Source organism: Athene cunicularia (assembly GCF_003259725.1).
Source record: "Athene cunicularia isolate RWA chromosome 2 unlocalized genomic scaffold, athCun1 chr2_part2, whole genome shotgun sequence".
Lineage (NCBI taxonomy): Eukaryota > Metazoa > Chordata > Aves > Strigiformes > Strigidae > Athene > Athene cunicularia.
The window spans coordinates 2,577,102-2,596,145 of NW_020799096.1; the positions used below are offsets into that span (position 1 = coordinate 2,577,102).

At 35.9% G+C, this 19,044-nt stretch overlaps 1 protein-coding gene across 1 annotated transcript in view; it reads left to right on the forward strand.

Moving 5' to 3' along the window:
* Positions 1 to 263: 263 nt before the first annotated feature.
* The window catches only part of CUL1 (cullin 1), a 38,775-nt gene continuing 19,994 nt past the window's right edge, over positions 264 to 19,044 (forward strand). Inside the window, exons 1-6 of the mRNA XM_026843958.1 lie at positions 264 to 561; positions 11,534 to 11,708; positions 12,885 to 13,052; positions 14,096 to 14,146; positions 15,177 to 15,267; positions 15,944 to 16,107. Of these exons, the coding sequence (XP_026699759.1) occupies positions 422 to 561; positions 11,534 to 11,708; positions 12,885 to 13,052; positions 14,096 to 14,146; positions 15,177 to 15,267; positions 15,944 to 16,107 (789 nt within the window). The 5' untranslated portion in view covers positions 264 to 421. The remainder of the gene's footprint in view (positions 562 to 11,533; positions 11,709 to 12,884; positions 13,053 to 14,095; positions 14,147 to 15,176; positions 15,268 to 15,943; positions 16,108 to 19,044) is intronic.

Below are 19,044 nucleotides of genomic sequence, written 5' to 3' on the forward strand. Positions count from 1 at the left end.
TGTTATGTTTTCTTATTAGCATTAGGGTTTTGTTGTCAGCAGCACTGACATAAGTACCTGCAGGCTTTGGACAGATCTGGGCACTAACAGTTGCATTTTGTAGTAGATTACTGAATTGTAAAATTATGTTCCTTGGTTCTAGTATTTCAGGTGTCAGTGGATTTCCCATCTGTGTAAATGAAAATGTTTCCGTGAAATAATTAATTTTGTATCTTTTTTCTCTAGTGTGAATGTCATATAACGTGTATATTTTCTTTTCCTTTTGCAGATTATTTTCCTGGGAAACATTTCTCTTTGTATGTAAAGAATATCTCACTGAGTTGCTGCACTTGAGTTTAGAATGTTCCTTGACTTGTGATTCTGATGGAGGAATAACCAGATCTCAGGCTGCTGCACTGGAAGACTTTACAGGAAATACAAAATGTCATCGAATAGGAGTCAGAACCCACATGGACTTAAACAGATTGGTCTTGACCAGATATGGGATGATCTAAGAGCTGGGATTCAACAGGTTTACACCAGACAAAGTATGGCAAAATCCAGATACATGGAACTCTACACGTATCCTAATACCTAAGCCAGTACTTTCACTGTTACTAGGTTGGAGATAGCTTTTTACTTTTCTAAACTCAAAATAACTATTTGACTTAGTGGCTTTTAAGAATGCTTTCATTTTGAAGATTAGGCTTTTCTATTGTTCTGGCAAATAAGCAGGTACATTCTGTTGTCTGGAAAACTGTTTTCATAATTGTGGATACCTCTGAATTTCAGGTTTGCTTACTATTATCTTTGACAGAGAAGATGTTTAAAGTGAGTTTATTAATAGGTCTATTTTAAGTCCACAATACACCAGAAGAAAACAGATACTCTTTTTCCTTTATATGTTAGTCTCTGGCATTATGCTCCAGATCTTACTGGCCATAATGTTTGGTTATCTGCAAAATTTTTCTCTTGTCAACCTCATAGTACTTTTCTCTTGAGTTGGTTTTATCATTTTCCAGCTGGAGTGAAAATGTGCCCATCAGCTTGCATCAGAGAGCTATTGAAATTTTCCAGCATGTCCCCATTCTGGCAGTTGTAAGATGCTAAAAGGGGGTTGTATTCATCCTTGTAGGTGTGTGTACTGAAGTAGTATTTGGAAGATTGTAGGAAACTTGTTTCTGTCAGGTAGTCTGTAAGGATCTTTTGTAACTAATTTGAAGGAGAGATGTGCCTCTTGCTGTGTTATAGCTTCAGTGTTTCACTTCAGGACTTTGTTAGGAAAGTGAGAAATCCTTCTCTTATGTTTCACCTATAAAGTGGCATGTGAATGGATTTGGTGAGGAACCACCTCTGTTTTGCATCTGTTACTCTGTGTCCACTCTTGTAACCTTGTATTGCTCGGTACAATAAGCCTTACTTAAGAATATGTTGGTACTGTGAAGTGTGTAGACATGATAGAAGAAATGATGGCTGAATAAGTTTCCTCTATAAGTAGTTCTGCTATTTTTTCTTTATCCATTTTTAGAGGGTTTTTTAAATAAAAGTTATTGTTCTGATACATAAATTATTGTCTAAAGCTGTTGTTAGCACTGATTTGAAACTGGGTAACAAATTTTAGTCTATGTTAATTCTTTTTGAAAGAACAGAGCTTTTATAAAAGAGGAGCTTGAAGGCTATAAAGTAATTCTGTAGTTCTGTGGACTTTCTAATGAGACAGAAAAGTTTGTTTTCTCAGAGTCGATGTGTAACTTTATCTGTGCCTGCAGAATCCATGCTCCTGGGAAAAACCCTGAGCAGTCTGCTGAGTGTTTCTAGGATACTTCTCTAATAGTGATGGGAAGATTAAATAACATTTGGTTTAGGGTGAGAACTTTTTGTAAGACTCAAACTGACTGATTTCTTGCAGTGCTAGGTTCAGCATTGTTCTTGACTGAATGAAACAAGTCTGCAAAAGTTGAATGTCTGATAGAAATCTGACATGTAGTAGAATCTGAGAGAGTTTTTTTATTCCAAGTGCCTTTAATATATTCCTGTATGTGAGGTCTGTCAAGCAGGGCAGCTGAAGACTTAAGTACTTATTGTAATGGTAATGTTAAAACACTTGCTTTTTTCCTCTCTTGATGTTCTCAAATATACTTGGAATGAAGCTGTAAAAGGGTTATGTTGTCTGTTAACTACTCATTTCCTTCTTGTTGCTGCTTCAAGGAGTTGTTGGGTCCAAAACTAAGGACGGTTAGTTTTTTGTTACTTTCATAAGTGAATTAATTTAGTGGATAATTTTGGTGGTTGACTTTCATTTGTGGGTTAATTTAATAGTCTGATAACACAGAATATTTGATGCTGGTTAGGCTAAGAGTTTTTAATCTACTATGAAGATAACAATGCACTTTGCATCATATACCAAGTGCACATGTTCAGAAGTTGTGATTAAAAGATTACTTCCCTTTCAGATGCAGTATGTATAACTTCCACCTAGGAGATTGACTGACTTTTATTTTTGAGAAGTCCTGCCTACCAAACAGCTTGGTTTGGAAAGGAGAACAGGTACAGATTAATTTCATCTGCAGTTATAATTGGTCTAAAGATCAGCCCTAGCTACAAGGATGCTGGGTGTGACAGCAGTTTGGAAATCTTGGACAGTGGACAGTTCACCTCATCCTCTTTTGTCCTTTTCCCCTCTCTTTTTTTTTTTTTTTTTTTTTTTTTTTTTTTTGTCAGGATGTTGCTCCTGAAGTGGATTCTGTTTCATCCCTCTAATTTGTAAGAGGAAGAGAAACATATGTACAGCAAACCTGCCTTTAGTCCTGTATCTGGTATTGAATTTTCAGTCAAAATTGATTGGAGGTGTGGAAGTTTTTGTTGTGCCTTGATCAAGTGAATCTGTGAAAGAACTGGAAGAGTTACCCAGTTTGGTGAAAATAGTGTGAATGTCCATCCTACCTCCACTCCATTTTCTTTGTTCAGGGTGTCTCCTTTTGTGAGACACTAGGTTCAGTCTCTGAGTACAGGCCAGAGCTTGTACTTAAGGTGGGTTTTTTCCCCTTCATTCTGGTGGGAGAAGAAAGAGTTTGGTTATCAGGGGTTTTCTAGATCTGAGAATACTGAAGAGATGAACCAAGATAACTTGTTTCTCAATGGTGGTTATTAAGATCCCCATCCTTACCTTTTCTAATTTAGATTCATTTGTGCTTCTGATTGCAGGCTGTATTTTTTTTTTTTTTTTTTTTATGTTTTTCAGTGCTGCATGTACTTTGATTTCTTTTGCCCTGCCAGCTATGTCAAAGCACCTAACCAGAAGAGCAGTCCTTTAAGGACATTGTGATATTTTTCTTTACCACTCTTTACATGATTATGAAGATCACTGTTCTAATGTACTTTAGTTACTTTCTGAGGTATATTCTCTGTGTTTCCTACTGAGAATTTACAACTTCCATATAGAAGCAGAATTCCTTTAGAATGGTGCTTGCTGTGGAAGGTGAGCATGTTGTTGGGGTTTTTTTGTTATTTGGGGGGGGGGGGTTCCCCCCATGTGTGAGATTCTTGAAAATGAAATCCTTTATCTGAATGCTTTTCTGTCCCTTACCCAGATATTAAGTAACTTCTAGTACTGAAGAGTAGCTCCTGCAATAGTAACATCTTGTGACAGGCTGTGTTGCAAACTAGCATAGAATTACATGCCAAGAATTGACTTCATGCAGAAGAGTGAAATAGTAAGACTAACTAGATTTCTAGGAATAGTAGACCTAACGACACAACGTTATTGTGAGGGACGGGCCTTTTTACTCTATTTTTCCTTTAATGGCAATTAGATTGAAGGCTGTTAGCCACAAGCCTCGGTTGTAAAAGTCAGTGTTAGAGCAGCGGTAGTCACTCAGGTACTCAGCAAGTTTTTGTACCCTGCACCTGAGAGGGTGGTTCACTCAGAAGTATTTGTCTCCACTTTATGCAAAGGAAAAAAAAAAAACCCTGCTGTTCTGCAAGAGTGAAAAATTTGTTGCAGTTAGTCAAGGGATACTGAAATTGTGGTATCAATGTACACAGACTATCTCTCCACGGCATTTAGTCTGGAGGAAAGTGCCAGTTTGTTCTCTCAGATGGACTCTGTGCTTGCATGTACTGAGTTGTGAAGTTCTATTTTGAATTGCTGGTGGAAGACCTATTACTTTGCTTACCAGAGTTACTCAAGTTAGTCATATTTATATTGCTGTAAGTCACTTTATGGCCACCTTTGCTTAAACTCCATTTGGCGACGATAACATATTCGTACATCTTGTGCTAGTTTTCTTTTTTTGGCAGAAGGCGATGCCCGTTTTTCAAACTAATCATATGGTGAGTCTGCAGTATATTTCCTCAGGTCTCATGGTGTGAGAGGATGAATTGGGATTTACATACATTTGGATTTAAACTCTGCAGTGGGGAGAATGAAAAGATTTTGTTATTCTTGGTTTATGTATCTTAAGCGGATTCTCAGACGAGGTACTAGACTATCAGAAAACTTTCCTGCGCTATATTAAACTAGCATAATTTTTCATAGTGGCTTACACAAAAAGCTGTATAACTTTATGAAATGCCTGTTTTCTTCCTCCAAGCCCACATCAACTTTTCAATTTCTAGATATGATTGTTGAATGGAAAGCTTAGTAGTGGGCTTTTATTTCATATGTGTGTACTTTTTATTTGAAATATCAGAATGACTTTTTTTGGCATAAACTCATGCTTTCACTGTCTTAATTTACAAAACGATCTGAGAAGTATTTTTAAGGAATTTTTTTAGACAGTTTAGTTAACATATGCCCATACAAAGCAGAGGAATCTTTTTTTCGGGTTTAATATTTAAAGAAAATACAATTGGGAAAAATAAGACTGTTTAAAGATTCCAAGGACCATTAATTTATAACAAATAAGGTTTTTATTTACATGAAGATACTTTAAAATCTCTTCTTTGGTAAGACAAAGGTTATACAGTAGTATGAAAGGTGTGGTTGTTCTACTAAAAAGTGCATCTGCAGTGTCCAAAATGGCTTTCAAAGTCTTTCTAATATGTGTATAAAAATCACCCAGTTGATTTCAACAGTGCCTATAATACATTATTGTATACCATTTCTGTGAAACATTGAAGTAAAATGGCTGAATTTACTACAACCTAAAATTTGCTCATCTTACACCTGTATATTGGATTTTTACAAATGCATTTTTTATTGTTCCATTATTAGCCACAGTAATTCTTTTCAACAGTAATTTCTTTAAGTATTATAAGGGAAGGCTAGGTTGTTCCGTCACATCCGATTATTTTATGAAAAATATTTTCCTTGTTTCTGGATTTGCTTAATGCGATTCAGTTTTGTTAACTTGTTTTAATAGAGTGGTAATTACTGATTATCCATCAAACCAAATGTAAGTAATTGTACATAACCAAAGGTTACTGTAATCTGTTTTGTAAGATGATTTATTTTTTTTTTTTCACCTGAGATATTAGCAAGTGGTAAAGGAAAAGATTGTGTTAAACATTAAATAATGGAGTGTAGTATGCTTACATTTTTAAAATACAGGATGACTCAGGATAATCTTTTTTTTCATAAAATAGAATGTATAAATACATTTAAATTTTTTTTTTCCTGTGGTAAATGCTGCCCATGCAAAACCATGAAACCCTTCTCTGGGCATTCATTTGCCAAGGTCTTTTGTAGTTGCAGTTTCTATTGCAGTCCTTGTCCTAGTGGCTTTCACTAGAATTCCTGTGTTTTAGTAGGATTTTAGATCGGCAGATGTATATTAAAACTGTGAGAATCTTTTATTTTCTGATCACATGAATCTGTTTTTACCAGGCAGCATGATATGCTGGGTTTTTTTTTTTCCTGAACTGATTATTATGCTTTTTCTGCACAGAAAAGATAAGTGGGGTGTTAGGGTATGCACCTTTTAAACCTCAGAAACTGTTACGCTTTCTCTTGAGAATTTTTTCACTCTAAGCCACTCTTCCACTTTAATGAAAAGTTGTTCAAGGTCACTTTGTATACATCAACCTCTGGTGTCTGCGAGGATCATACTGAATATAAACAGGATTAATATTTCATAGCATTTCTCATGTGCCAATTAGTGCTTGTGTGGAATGTGAAGGTAGAAGTAAATGTATTTGTTTACATGTTCGAAGGGTATATAATACACTTTTCCTTTTGTGGGTTTGTGTATACTTCTAAAATTGCTTCTTCATTTTGAAAGAAGTGCAGAATATGTTTATATTAGTCCTATCAGTTCCTTTCATATGTTCCTCTCCACAGTGATCACTTGATGTTCTACTTGCTTTTTATAGTAACCAAGAATATTCTGTGCAAAATCAATTTCTGTCAATGCAAAGAACTTTAAACTTAAAAGCAACCTCAGTTACAGTAGTTCTTATGCTTCCTGGCATAAAGACTGTACACTTCGTATATACATTTGGATTTGAGAATTTGTGTTTTCCTTGTAACTGAGTGCTTCTCTGTGATTCTTCCGAGTTTATGCCATGAAGAGGGAAAGGTGAAGTTATCTACTAGTCCTCAGATGGCTTTTGCTGTTTCTCCAGTCACAGACTTGCAGAAACATGTCTGAGGTCAGTTATGCCTGGACTTTCATAGCAGCTGCGTGGCTGATGCTGTAATAGCCCGTTCAGTCTCTGCCTCAGTCCTTCCCTCACTAACACGAGGATGGTTTAACAGTGCAGTTGTATCTAATCTGAAGATTTAAACGTGTAACTGATTTTAGGATAAAGTGTCTTGAAACACAAACGGAGAATGTGTGGGCTTGGGGGCAGGGTCTTAATTGTTTGTTTGTTTGTGTTCTTTGAAATGTTTGGTGGGGGTAATTCTTCCTTAGTGGATGATGAACTGAACATAATTAAAATAGGTTCTTGCTGATACCTCCCTGAAAAGAATGAAAGTTTCTGTTTTGTTGTTGGGGATTTTTTCTGCTGCTCCTTACAAAGCTGAAGTGGGTGTTTAAAGCACTTGTTCTGAAAAGTGATTGCTTTTTGGCAACCTCATCATCTCAAAAACTTGTGCAAAATTTCCTTCATCCATTTGGCTTTTGAAACATTAAAGTCACGTAGGCATGTCCACTTCTCTTAGCAGCTTTACTTATGCATGTGAGGTGGTTTTGTGAGGTTCTCGCAGCCTCATCTTCTGGACACACAGGAGTTGAAGTGGCTTTAATAATTTTGAATAAAATATGTAAAGCTGTTCTCTAGAAAATATAGTAAGCTGTATTGGTTGTGTTAAAAGTGGTTTTACAAGAATACAAAATTTCTATAATCTTTGCTAGCAATTTTCCTGTCAGTATTTTCAATAATTTTCTATATGTTGTTCTTGCATGCCTGTGGTGTAATCTAGGAAGATAAAATTTTTTTGACAGAAATGGAAGTTAATCTCACCTTGTTCCTATAGGCCAGCTGTTGGGGTGATGGAGTACTCAGCATAGATTTAATTACTGTGAAAGAGCAAATTTATGTCTAAAATTGATCTTTATTCTAAAGACCAGAGAAGTAATGAGATAAATTCTGCTTAGAGATTTGTTCAGCTTTTGTTGTTGTGTGCTTCCTCCTTTTCAAAAGTTTTTTTGTCATTTCTCTCTGCCCTATAGTTTTGTGCTACATTGTATTAATTCTTCTTCCCTTTCAGTACCTTTAAATTTTACATATCTGTTCCTCAAGCAGACTTACTCTAGTTATATTAATTTTTCATAGCAAAATGGAAAAACTGTGGGGACCCAGTTGTGCTGCTGAAAAGGAAATCAGTTTTACCTCAGCAGAACTCTTTTCTTTGTGAAAAATTTAAGATTAGGAACTCATGTGAAACTGAGTAATTTGCACCCATCAGTGTAAAATCGGAGTGGTTTCTTGTTGTGTTGAATTACGAAACTGGTATTTGTCTCACATAATTTCTGTTTGTAGTTCTTCCTGGAGGAAAAAAATGCTGTATGGAGTATTTTGGTACTTTTCTGGGTTAGAGGGTTGATTAAAGGTGACCATGGTGCACTCAAGCTTGTGTTTGGGTGGTGTACTTGCTCAAAAAATATATGCACTATTACTGAAAGCCTGTTTCACTTCCCCTGTGTGGTCACAGAAGTTCAGATCTGTTCAGCAAAGGATCTGGGAACAGGGACAGCGGTCAGTTATAGCAGTAGTCACTTCCCTAGTCCAAATCACTGGTTGCCTTCATGGACTCTTGTGATACTAGAAAAGCGGGTGGCAAGTAAGCCCTACCAGGTGGGTTGTGTGTCAGGATCATTTTCTTCAGTGGAAATGATCTCTTACAAGGCCATAAATTCATTATGGCATGGCAGCATGGGAATTTTATTTTTTACCTTTGCACTGCCCAGCTTTAGAGACTGTGTCCAGGTTGTCAAAAGTAGTGAAAACTATACTGAAGAGAAAGGTGGTAAAATCAATTTGTCTTTGCCTGCTTCTTGTATCCCGATTTGAAGAGTTTCACAGAAATTCTGGAAAAGATTTTTCATCTTAAACAGCATAATGCTGAATCTATTTATAAACTCACTTGCGATTTTCTACCTCAAATTTTAATTTAGATAAGTAAATGTAACTTCTCCTTCATGGTAAGGAAGATGTAGAAGTTAGGGGAGATTGATCTTGATCTGTTCCCCCTGTAGATGGTTTGTCTGTTGGGCCAAATCTGAAGTTCAGCACCCAGAAGCTTGGGGATCAGCACAGCTTCACTATTAATAATATTAATAGCAAACTATCCTATTGATAAATTAACTTTTCTGCTTGTTGTAGTATGCAAATTGCTATGTAGAATTGTGCAAACACCCACAGAAACATTTCCTAATAGCTGTTTGGATATGTATATGGCTTCTAGCATACGAAGCAGTTGAAGGGATCAGTTTGCCTTCTGCAACCAAGAATTCTTTTCATAGCGTTCCCGTTGTGATTCTCAGATGGACTGTCATGTACTTTGTTGTAAGCAGCGCAAGTCTGATTTTGTTTTGAATATGTCAGTCTTTCTGTCAGTTGTTAGCTTTAGCGGATGGGGACACAGGTTGTAAACAAAGTGCAAGAGAGAATTCTTTTATGTATAATATGTCAGAGTTATTTACGTTTGCAAACTGCCTTCTGCATAGCAAGCTAACTTCAGTTTGACTTGCATAGAACAACTAAACTAGAGCATTTCAAAATTGCTGTCTTGGATAATTTGACTAGCAAGACTTAAGCCAAAATAACAAGTAAAGATGGGCATTACTGCTATATTTTTACTTCAGCTATGAGTTGATTACTGTCAGGCATGGACAGAAGGTCTCACTTTCTCTCCATGTTTATTTTACAAGGAATCCTGGTTTTAATAGTAAAATGTATGGTGTTAGAGAAAGGCTTATGTCTTCTAACCTTGGTCTTTTATTTTTCTGAAGGATGTTGGGATTATTCTTGGAGAAGAACAGAAATAATATTTTCATCAGGCAGTATTCACAAAAACTAAGAATTGGCTGTCATATGGACAGTCCTCATATATTTAGGCTTGCTGAAAAGCTACTTGGGATAGGAGAGTTAGGGGAAGGAGGAGGCAAGACTGCCAACTAGGTATTTATGAGTCAGCCCTAAATTCCTTGTATTGTGATGGAGAGACTTTCCATACACAATTCAGAGGACCTTATAGTAACTATTTTAAACTGTGAGGTAAGCCCTACTTCTTTGTGAAAAGGTTTTTATATCTAGAAAGGAGTTGTTATGCTGTGTGGTGTTCCTCACTTGAACAGGGAATTCTGAAATCGAAGCATAGTTGGTAAAATTAGCAACAGTGCCAGGAAAGTTGAACAAACAAATGACTAGGAGCTGGAAGAAATCATTAATGTCCAGGAAATAAGTGGCTGATTAGAGATAAGAGGCTGATAAAAAGTTCAGTTGCTAAGCATAAATTAAGGTTTTATGTTATTGGTTGATATCATGGGGCATCTAATTATTTGGCATCTGGTTGAAGTAACAGATAAAAAATAAACGTGTGCTGTGTGTTTTCAAAAAGTGTTAATTGTAGGCAAGGACCGATACTCTTTTGGACAGAATGCAATGTCTTTCTGGGCAAGGACATGAGTATAGACCATGAGGAGGATTTCCTTTCAATTTGGCACGAAGACCATGAGTTTTGTTCCTGGTGGCATGCAGGATACTCTAATCCTTAAACCTGGTTTTTCACCTGGGTTTGAACAGGCAAATCATGTCTGTTAAGCTTTTTTTAAAAGTAATTGCAAAATAGTTAAAAGGATATTTTTAAGAGATTCTTCTGCTTGAGCTTTACTGTTTAAATACTAAAAGCAAGTTCATAATGACTGTAATGCACCATATATTGGGGTTTATAATCTAATTCCCTTAGCATTTAATTGTGCTGATGTCTTCCATTATATTCTGCTGGTCTTTCTGTAAGGAAAGATAAAAGGTAAATGTCAGCAATGCATTAATTTCCTAGTATGTGGCATACTGTGGAGGAAGCCTGTCTAGGGGTTAAAGCTTGGCCCATTAGTTAAAACATGAGTTAAAAACCAAATTAGACCTTCTGGATTGCTTAATACAGTGTTCTCTAACAAGTGATGTGACTCAAAAGCCGGCCCTCAGACTGTCAGTAGAAGCATGAGCGTTCAGTAGCTTCGTTCTTGTTGGCTAATTGATTGCCAGGTGAGTCATTAGAGTATTTTTTGTTGTCAGATCTGAGTCCTCATCAAGTTCGATTTGAGTGTTACCAAGTTAGTTTGTTTTTCTTGTTTGTGGAGTGCAGTTTATTTCAGGGTGCTTTCTTATTTTAAGTGTTTTGAGCAATGTGACTTCCACTTTCCACTTTGGAAGAACTCTGAATATTTGAATGGTTTAGATAAGAAAACAGAGTGTTTTCTTGAAATGTTATATTAACAGATAAGCATGTCTTCCAGGCTGTATTAATATGAGAGGAAAAATTATTGCTACTGCATGCTTAAATGGGTTTTGGTGAATGTCATCTTACTGTGCACATTTGAGTATGTGTGTCTCACCATTACTGCTTCTTATGGTGGTTGTTTCTTCCAGTGCGGAATGGCCAAATCTTTTATAAAAGATTGTATTTGAAAGCTTGCAGAAATATTATCCTCCGTGTGTTCAGCTACTGAATGTTGCTTGAGGCTCATGTTGAATTTTTTTCCAGTTCAATTGAAAGCTTAGATATTTGTAGGTCAATATAATACATCAAATAAATTCAATTTAAACTTTGAAAAGAATCTTATCAGCAGATTCTAATGCTTTGTTTTCTCGGTGGTCCTGTTAAGTAAGAATTAAGTAAATTTAATGTTGGCGTCAGAATTTGCAGTGCACTCATCAGTCTGACACATTTCTGCTGCAGATAATTCTGTTGAAAATGACTTTATTTTCGTAGCTTTGGTTTGATTTTATGTGGGCTAATGTATCTTGTAATGTATTAGGGTTAAGTCATTTACAGTAATTAATTTCAATAAGCTATTTATATATATATATATATATATATTTTGTTTTCCATTGTATTTTTGATGTCTCATGCTGACACATACATATTCCTTAACTTTCCTATCAGTCATGTTTATAACTACTGTACTAGTGTACACCAATCTAATCAAGCACGGGGAGCTGGAGTACCTCCTTCTAAATCGAAAAAGGGCCAGACACCTGGAGGTGCTCAGTTTGTTGGCTTGGAATTGTACAAACGGCTAAAAGAGTTTCTGAAGAACTACTTGACAAATCTCCTTAAGGTAAGATGGGACATTAGATCAATCCGCATTTGTAGTAGTAATATGTGCTGGGTTGAAAAAATCTTGTATCAGCAAACCTAGAGGTGTATGCAGCCACTGGAAGTAAATTGAATAATCTTGAAATTTGCTTTTGTCTGCATTAGCCATTAGAATGTTTTGTAGGCTTTACCTCAGGCATAGACTAATCACTTAGTGTACTTGTGAGCTCCTTTTCCTCTTCAAGCCAAAACAGCATTTCTGTGTGTTGTAGTGTTACGTGCCATCTTCAGCTGTCCTGTATCTTGAACAAGCATAGCTAGACTTCCTGATCAACTGACGAGCATATTAGTAATGCTGAAAAAATGGTCGCTTGTAATGTTGAAAATGCCTGATGGTAACCATTAATTTAATATAATAAATAAAATACTAATAGAGCTGGAGCTTTGTAAGAGAATGGTTCCTAGTTATTTTTGGAAAGGAACCATGCTTTTAACTTTGGGGATTTTAGTTTTGAGCGATAATAAAATAATTCTTGGTGTCCTATCAAGTCTGCTGGGTAACTAATTTATGAAGCTGCATAAAGGTGTCTGAGGTCTAATCCGGAATGCACTCCTGGTTTTATTCCCTTGTCCATACAGGCTGTAGTGGGTCAGTTTGGAAAGATACTTGAAGTTCCATGTGTTACAACTTTATCTTCTTTTTTCCTGTAACAAGCAAATATGATGTCATACCCTTTCCCAAGAATATAGGGTTCCATTTACCTGACAGGCTCCTAGAGAAGACCCCAACCATTGCTCACTTGTTTCAGCTCCCCAAGTAGCAGCAGTGGGAGTGGGTGGTATATTTTATGGAAATGGTCATGTTGAAAGTGTTACCATTGCACTGGCATGTCTTACCTAGCACAGTCCTCGGTGTTGCTATCTGTTTCTAACGTGGTCCCCTCTTGCTCTCTCCCACAGGAGGGATAGGAGTGTCTTCTGGAGCTTTGTCTATGCTGTGCATTTTTTTTTCCAGTATTTTTAATTTCTAAATTTCATACTGTCCTTGTGCTTTAATAATGTATAAGTAAATGTATTAGCACTGTGTTTCCTATAAATACATTGCATGCTGTAGATTTATTACACAGTTTGTACATCCTTCTGTATCTTGGTTCTACCTTAAAATTGCCCAACAGTACTGGCAAACTTGTTATTTCAGGATGGTGAAGATTTGATGGATGAGAGTGTGCTGAAATTCTACACTCAACAGTGGGAAGATTATAGGTTTTCAAGCAAAGTATTGAATGGGATATGTGCCTACCTCAATCGACATTGGGTTCGTCGTGAGTGTGATGAGGGTCGTAAAGGAATATATGAAATTTATTCAGTAAGTAGTTTTTTGAAGTGAGTGATTTATCCATTCCATCTGTCATGTCTGCATTATCATCCTGCAGATTGCTCCTTGAAACTTGTAGAGAGTTCACAGAAGTTTTGAAGAAGTGGGCAAAGTGGAAATCTCCCCCCTTTCCATACTTCCACTTCAGTATATTTGTAAAATTTCCATGGGCCTAAACATGCGAGATGTTCAATCTGCCTTGTATGTATTGGTAGTACCAGTATTAGACTGTCGAGGGTTGTCTGTTTCTGAGTATTTGCTGCTTATACTGTTATCTCTGTGCGTCAGCGTGGCCTTGTCATTCCACTTAAAATTCAGTCAAGTGTTTCAAATATAGAATGGAGAAGTAAATTGCTTTTTTTTTTTTTTCTGTTGACTTCAATACATCTCTACAAATTTTTTAGCATCCAAGCTGCTAAGTTTCAGTCAACATTTGGTTTGTAATATAAGTTATTTTGATACAGTTCTGAAACATTGATACATGATCTTGATGATTTTTTTTTTGTAATGTAATGTAAACAAGGGAAGAACACAGCAGAAGTTCTGCATGTCAGATAAAGTACTTTATTTTTTTTATAAAGGATAATTATTGTCCTTGCTGGTAAAGCACTAGGGAAGTGATGTGTTATTTTACCACTTCACTAAAATAACTTTGCATATGGTAGAAAAACAGTTGGTATTCTTATTTCCATCCCTCTTAACTTCACTAGCCTAATGCTAAGGGACTGTCAGTCTGAAAATCGCCAACAGAAAAAGCTGTGTGTTGGCAGAGTAACTTGCAAGGTTTTTTAGTTTTCAGAGTTGTCAGTGAATCACTGTCAGAAAAGGGGACATCTTAGAGTTAATAATAAAGCAAATGGTAATTTTATTGTGAAACAGTCTTGTTGCATGAGAAGTATGTGCCAAAATGTAATCATTAGAAACGTTCTGATTATTTAGCGTACTATAACGGCTTTCCTTAAGGAGTTATCAGACATATATGTATATAAATATTTTCTTTACTCTGTCTTTCCTCTCCCTTCCTTTGCTCCTAGCTTGCCTTGGTGACCTGGAGAGACTGCTTATTCAGGCCATTAAATAAGCAGGTATATATTTTTATATATAAGTTATAACTATAGTTTTATATGGTTAATTTTATATATTGTTAGTAACTTCCAAGGAGAATTGGAGGATGGGGGCAAGGGAGCAGGCCCAGAAAATAAAAAGGGAGCCTTCTGCTTCTCCGTTATGATGTTAAAAAGATAAATATATGGGGGGAATGGGCCTTTCTTTGCGTGGTTGAACCTTGATACCAAGACTGTTCTGTTATTTCTTTGCTGAGAGGACCGTTGGCTTTTGTTTAAAAAAAACAAACAAAAAAAAAAAAACAAACCACAGAGGGTTTGTCTTAAGTGAAGTAACAACTTCAGCTGTTTCCAAGCCATGCAGGAGAACAAGCTGATGCTAATGTCTTAAGGCTTGAGAGTCAAGACTGTGTGAGGCCTGGGATTTTGGTCTCTTCTGATGTTACTGTGATTCTTTAAATTTACACTGATGCCTGGGAGATTCAGGTCAACCAAATATTTTTAATTAGTGAATTGGCACAATATAAAGCAAGACATTCCATCACAACAAAATATATTTATGTATGTTGATTTCACTTTTATTTACGAGTACTTTATGATGAAAAGACTGTATTATATTATGAAAATATTAGCTGGATTTCAGTTTAGAGGAACAGTAGTTGCAACGCATTATTTATCAGCATAAGCTAATTGGTTTCTTTGTGTAAATTAGTTCAGCACTTAGTGTAAAGTTTTCTTGTATTTTGGGTATAAAACAAACTTGGTTTAGAAGTTGCTTTTTGAAATTAAAAAAAATAAAATTTCAAAAAAGGCCAAGTGCTTTCACACCCTTTTATAGATCATCACTAATCAGATTGTAATTACGTTGTAGAATTTAAAGGTGTAGCATAGTCTGTGATGTCTGGAATTTTATATGTTCAGGTGTCCTTAAATTTTGTTCTCAAGGGGTTTGACCTCTCAAATATAGGAATACACTCCTGATGAAATACTGTGCTTGACCTACCAGCTGCTTTCTCTGTGCTTGACTAACTTTTAATCTCTGTTTCCTAAGGTAACAAATGCTGTGTTGAAATTGATTGAAAAGGAAAGAAATGGTGAAACGATCAATACAAGGCTGATCAGTGGAGTTGTACAATCTTATGGTAAACGAGATTTAAGGTTTTATTAATCTCTTCAAAATAAACAAATATATATCCCCTTTCAGAGCTCAGAAGTAGCATCGGACCTCCTTGTCCAGTCAAAATAAATGCAGCTATATATTGTTTAACTTCATATTTGTAGAGACAGTTGACACAATTACATTTGATTATATCATATTTGTAAAGCTTGAAAGAACAACTGATAGGCAAGAGTGTTCATTGTTTACAAATCAGCTATTTAGGAGCTAAATTTGAAAGGTAGGAAGCATAGCAGTTTACAAAGGAGAGTGGGATTGTTTTTTTCCCATTTGGATGAAATTGAGAGTTTTGCCATGCACGTTAATGACCAGTTTCATTAATAGAAAACCATATATGCGTATAATCTGGAACTCTAAGAGGAAAAAATGGAGGAGGAATTTGAACTAGCTTTTAAGATAGTGAAGTTTTCCAAATCCTATCATCCATTTAGTAATGTATCAAAAGGTGCAGTTTACATGAGTAATGTCTCATGCTGCTTACTTTTTAAATGCAAAATAAACGTATACTTTTAAAAGCCTTAAAGTGTGATGCTAATACTGTGCCAATTGATAACTTTTGTGTAATTTAGAAGGAGGGTACCTGTTTATTTGCAAGAGACCACCTAATAAAAGACAATTTTGTCATTACTTGCTCTTTGTAGTGGAGCTGGGGCTGAATGAAGATGATGCATTTGCAAAAGGACCTACACTAACTGTCTATAAAGAATCCTTTGAATCTCAGTTTCTTGCTGACACAGAGAGATTTTATACACGAGAAAGTACTGAATTTTTACAACAGAACCCAGTCACAGAATACATGAAGAAGGTAAGTTATTTAATAAGATTTGTGATTACTTTCTGGATACCAGTATTTTTAGAGATAGTGATATAAATTCTTGGCTTTTATTATCAGTTTCTTGAAATGATGATTATTTTACAGAAACAGTTAGTTCTCTTTCCCTGTGGTGATTTACTTCTATGTTTATCTGGTCTGAAGTTTGTCTCTTTAGTGTATTTCAGTAAGTACAGTGACAGTTTGAAACTTTCTTAATGGGCAAAACAGAAGAAAATGTTAAAATAAATTCAGATTTTGTTAGACTTCAAGACACCAAAACAGTCATTCTGCTTTAGACCTACAAGTTTACTGTTCCTACACACTGTGTTGGCATATTTTCTGGAATCTCTTCCTGAGCAAACTAGCCAAGGATTTGCTTTGCTGAGCAAACTAGCCAAGATGATTAGCTTTGATTATCTCAGAATATTTTAATGTAGTGAGCCCTACACAATCCTTCTGATCAGCAGGGGCCAGATTTAAATTCTTAGATAGTCTCTGGTTTGGGGGATCTCAGAAAGGGCAATTAAGAGCAAACTGGATGGATAATCATTGAGTATTTCTACCCTGGTTATTGGGTCAGACTGACTTAATGAGAAATAGATAGGTCATCTGTCTTGGACAGGTGGTGCTGAGAAAAATATATAAAGGAGGTTTCCTCACTTTCTGCCTTGCTGCTTGTTTTTTTCCCCTTTCAGTTTAATTTTTTTTTAAAAGAGCTTTTTGAGTATGTAGTATGCAGATACACACCCCTCCCTGCAGTATCCTTGTGTTTCTTTTGTCTAACTTGCCACAGAACACATCCTGTCTGACTCTTGGCATTAAAGTCAATTATTTACCTCCCAAAAAAAGAGGGGAAAGTCCTAGAGAAAACACAGTAAAATGAATCCTCCTTTTCGGTGCATTGGGATGGTTGCCCGGTAGTTCCTAGACCTACCTATGTTTGATTTTTGTTGTTGTTGTTGAATTAATTATTTTTGCCACTTCCATTTCAATTTCTTGTCTTTGCTTTCATCCTAAAATATAAAAACAGAGTAAAAAGATTTCAGTCATTCATAACCTGAATGACTGACTCATTTAGGCTTCCTTGGTACAGGACAGTAAAAAGCTGTCTGAAGATCATTGCTATCCAAGAACTTAGAGATTAGTGGCAAGTAGAAAGAATGTACTAGTACCACAAACAATCTTCAAGACTTCAAAAATCCACAAAAGAGCAACTTGCTTTTCTTGAAGCTGATGTTATTGAAGCTGAAAACATATAAAATTAGCAGAAGGCAGGGGAAATCTTTAGCAAGAAAGTGCATACCCTTAAGCCTCTGTTCAAATTAATATACTAGAGATGTAGAGAAGCTATTTGGGCTGTCTTGGCATCTCCTTACAGAAAACTGAAATCAAACTGAACAAGAAACTGATTTTGTTACTTCTTTCCTGGGATTTAACTGATGAAACTGAAAAAGATGTGTATTAGACTACAGCAAAATGATACAGACTTAAGGGATGTGCCCTAACAGAAAAGGGAAACTTACGTACTGAAGCTGGAACAAATTGTCTGATCTTTCTAGTCTGCATGCCCGGCTGGAGAGATCAAGACGGGTGGTACAGGTTTTCAGAACTATCAATTTAAAATTCACATAGGTTTGTATTTCAGTTTTGTCTTCATTATGGATAAAGAAGTCATAACATTTTTTACTTAAACATGACAAGGCAGTTTTGTAAACTAATTATTTTTTTTCAGTTTGGATATTGAAATCTTGCATGCTACTTAAATGCCTGCAATAGAGTAGTACTCTCCATAATTATTACTCAGGTGTTGCTAGAATTAGGGTTCTGTTATAAAACACCTTAAATGAGACTGATGTGAAAAGCTGCAAGTTGTCTAGCAGTCACATGGCATACTAGTGATAAGAAGGTCTTACAAGTCATCTGTTAGAATTATGAACTACAAAGAAAGTAATCTGCTATTAGTACGCCTGCTTCACTTTCTTGCTGAAGCGCAGTGCATCGAGTTCTAATTGGGGATAAATAGCATTGCAAAATCAAGAAAAACCCTGTTGGAGTACTTTAGCGAGCACCAGCGTAACATCATGATATAGTAGAAGTCTGGTTGTTTCTTGTAGAATGCTCAATGAAATTTTAATTAGAATTAAGATATGTGTATGTAGTTATGCAGGCAGACTTACTGAATTTAGAAGGATTGGGAATTTTTCTTCTTGGGCCAGAACTCATGAGTAAAGCTGGTGTGGCTTGATATGCTGTAGGGAAAAATGTCAGCATTTCTGAAGACTGTCCCTTGAAGTAAAGTCTCAAACTGAACTTTAGATCTTTGACCAAAGATACTGCTGTGTGAACTAATTATTTTCCCCTTGTTTCTCAAATTTGACTTTAAAAGGAAAACAGAACTATAAGAACACAAAAACTGAGAGAGTATTAGAAAATTTGAAATCAGAGTGAATGTTAATTTTCATAAATGAGCTCCAAGTGAGAGTTGACTGTTAACATTAAAAGTGAAGGTCTAATGATATTTAAGAAGCAGCATTAGAAGTGGCAGATTTTCCTGAACTACAAGAATACTTACATGTAAGATAAGTGGTCCTACTAGTCTGATCCCAGTTTCCAGCATTCATCAGAAAGATTTGCTGCTATTTTCTGTCATTAAGGAAGTTGATTGTTAGTTCTTACTGGTAACTAACAGGCAAGTACTCTAAAGCATGAGCTTATAACCCTTCACAAACTGTAGATTTTTCTTTCCCATATTTTCACCTGTACTGGTTTAACTGTAGGAGATGGTAATCCAGGACCATTTCACAAGAGCCAAGTGCAAAATTATTGCAGAAATTAATGAAGCTGACAACGGCAGAGATTATTTAAAGCCATCTGTGTATGATGCAGTGTACTTGTAGTGAAACTGCTCGTTGTTGTTGTTGTTGTCCA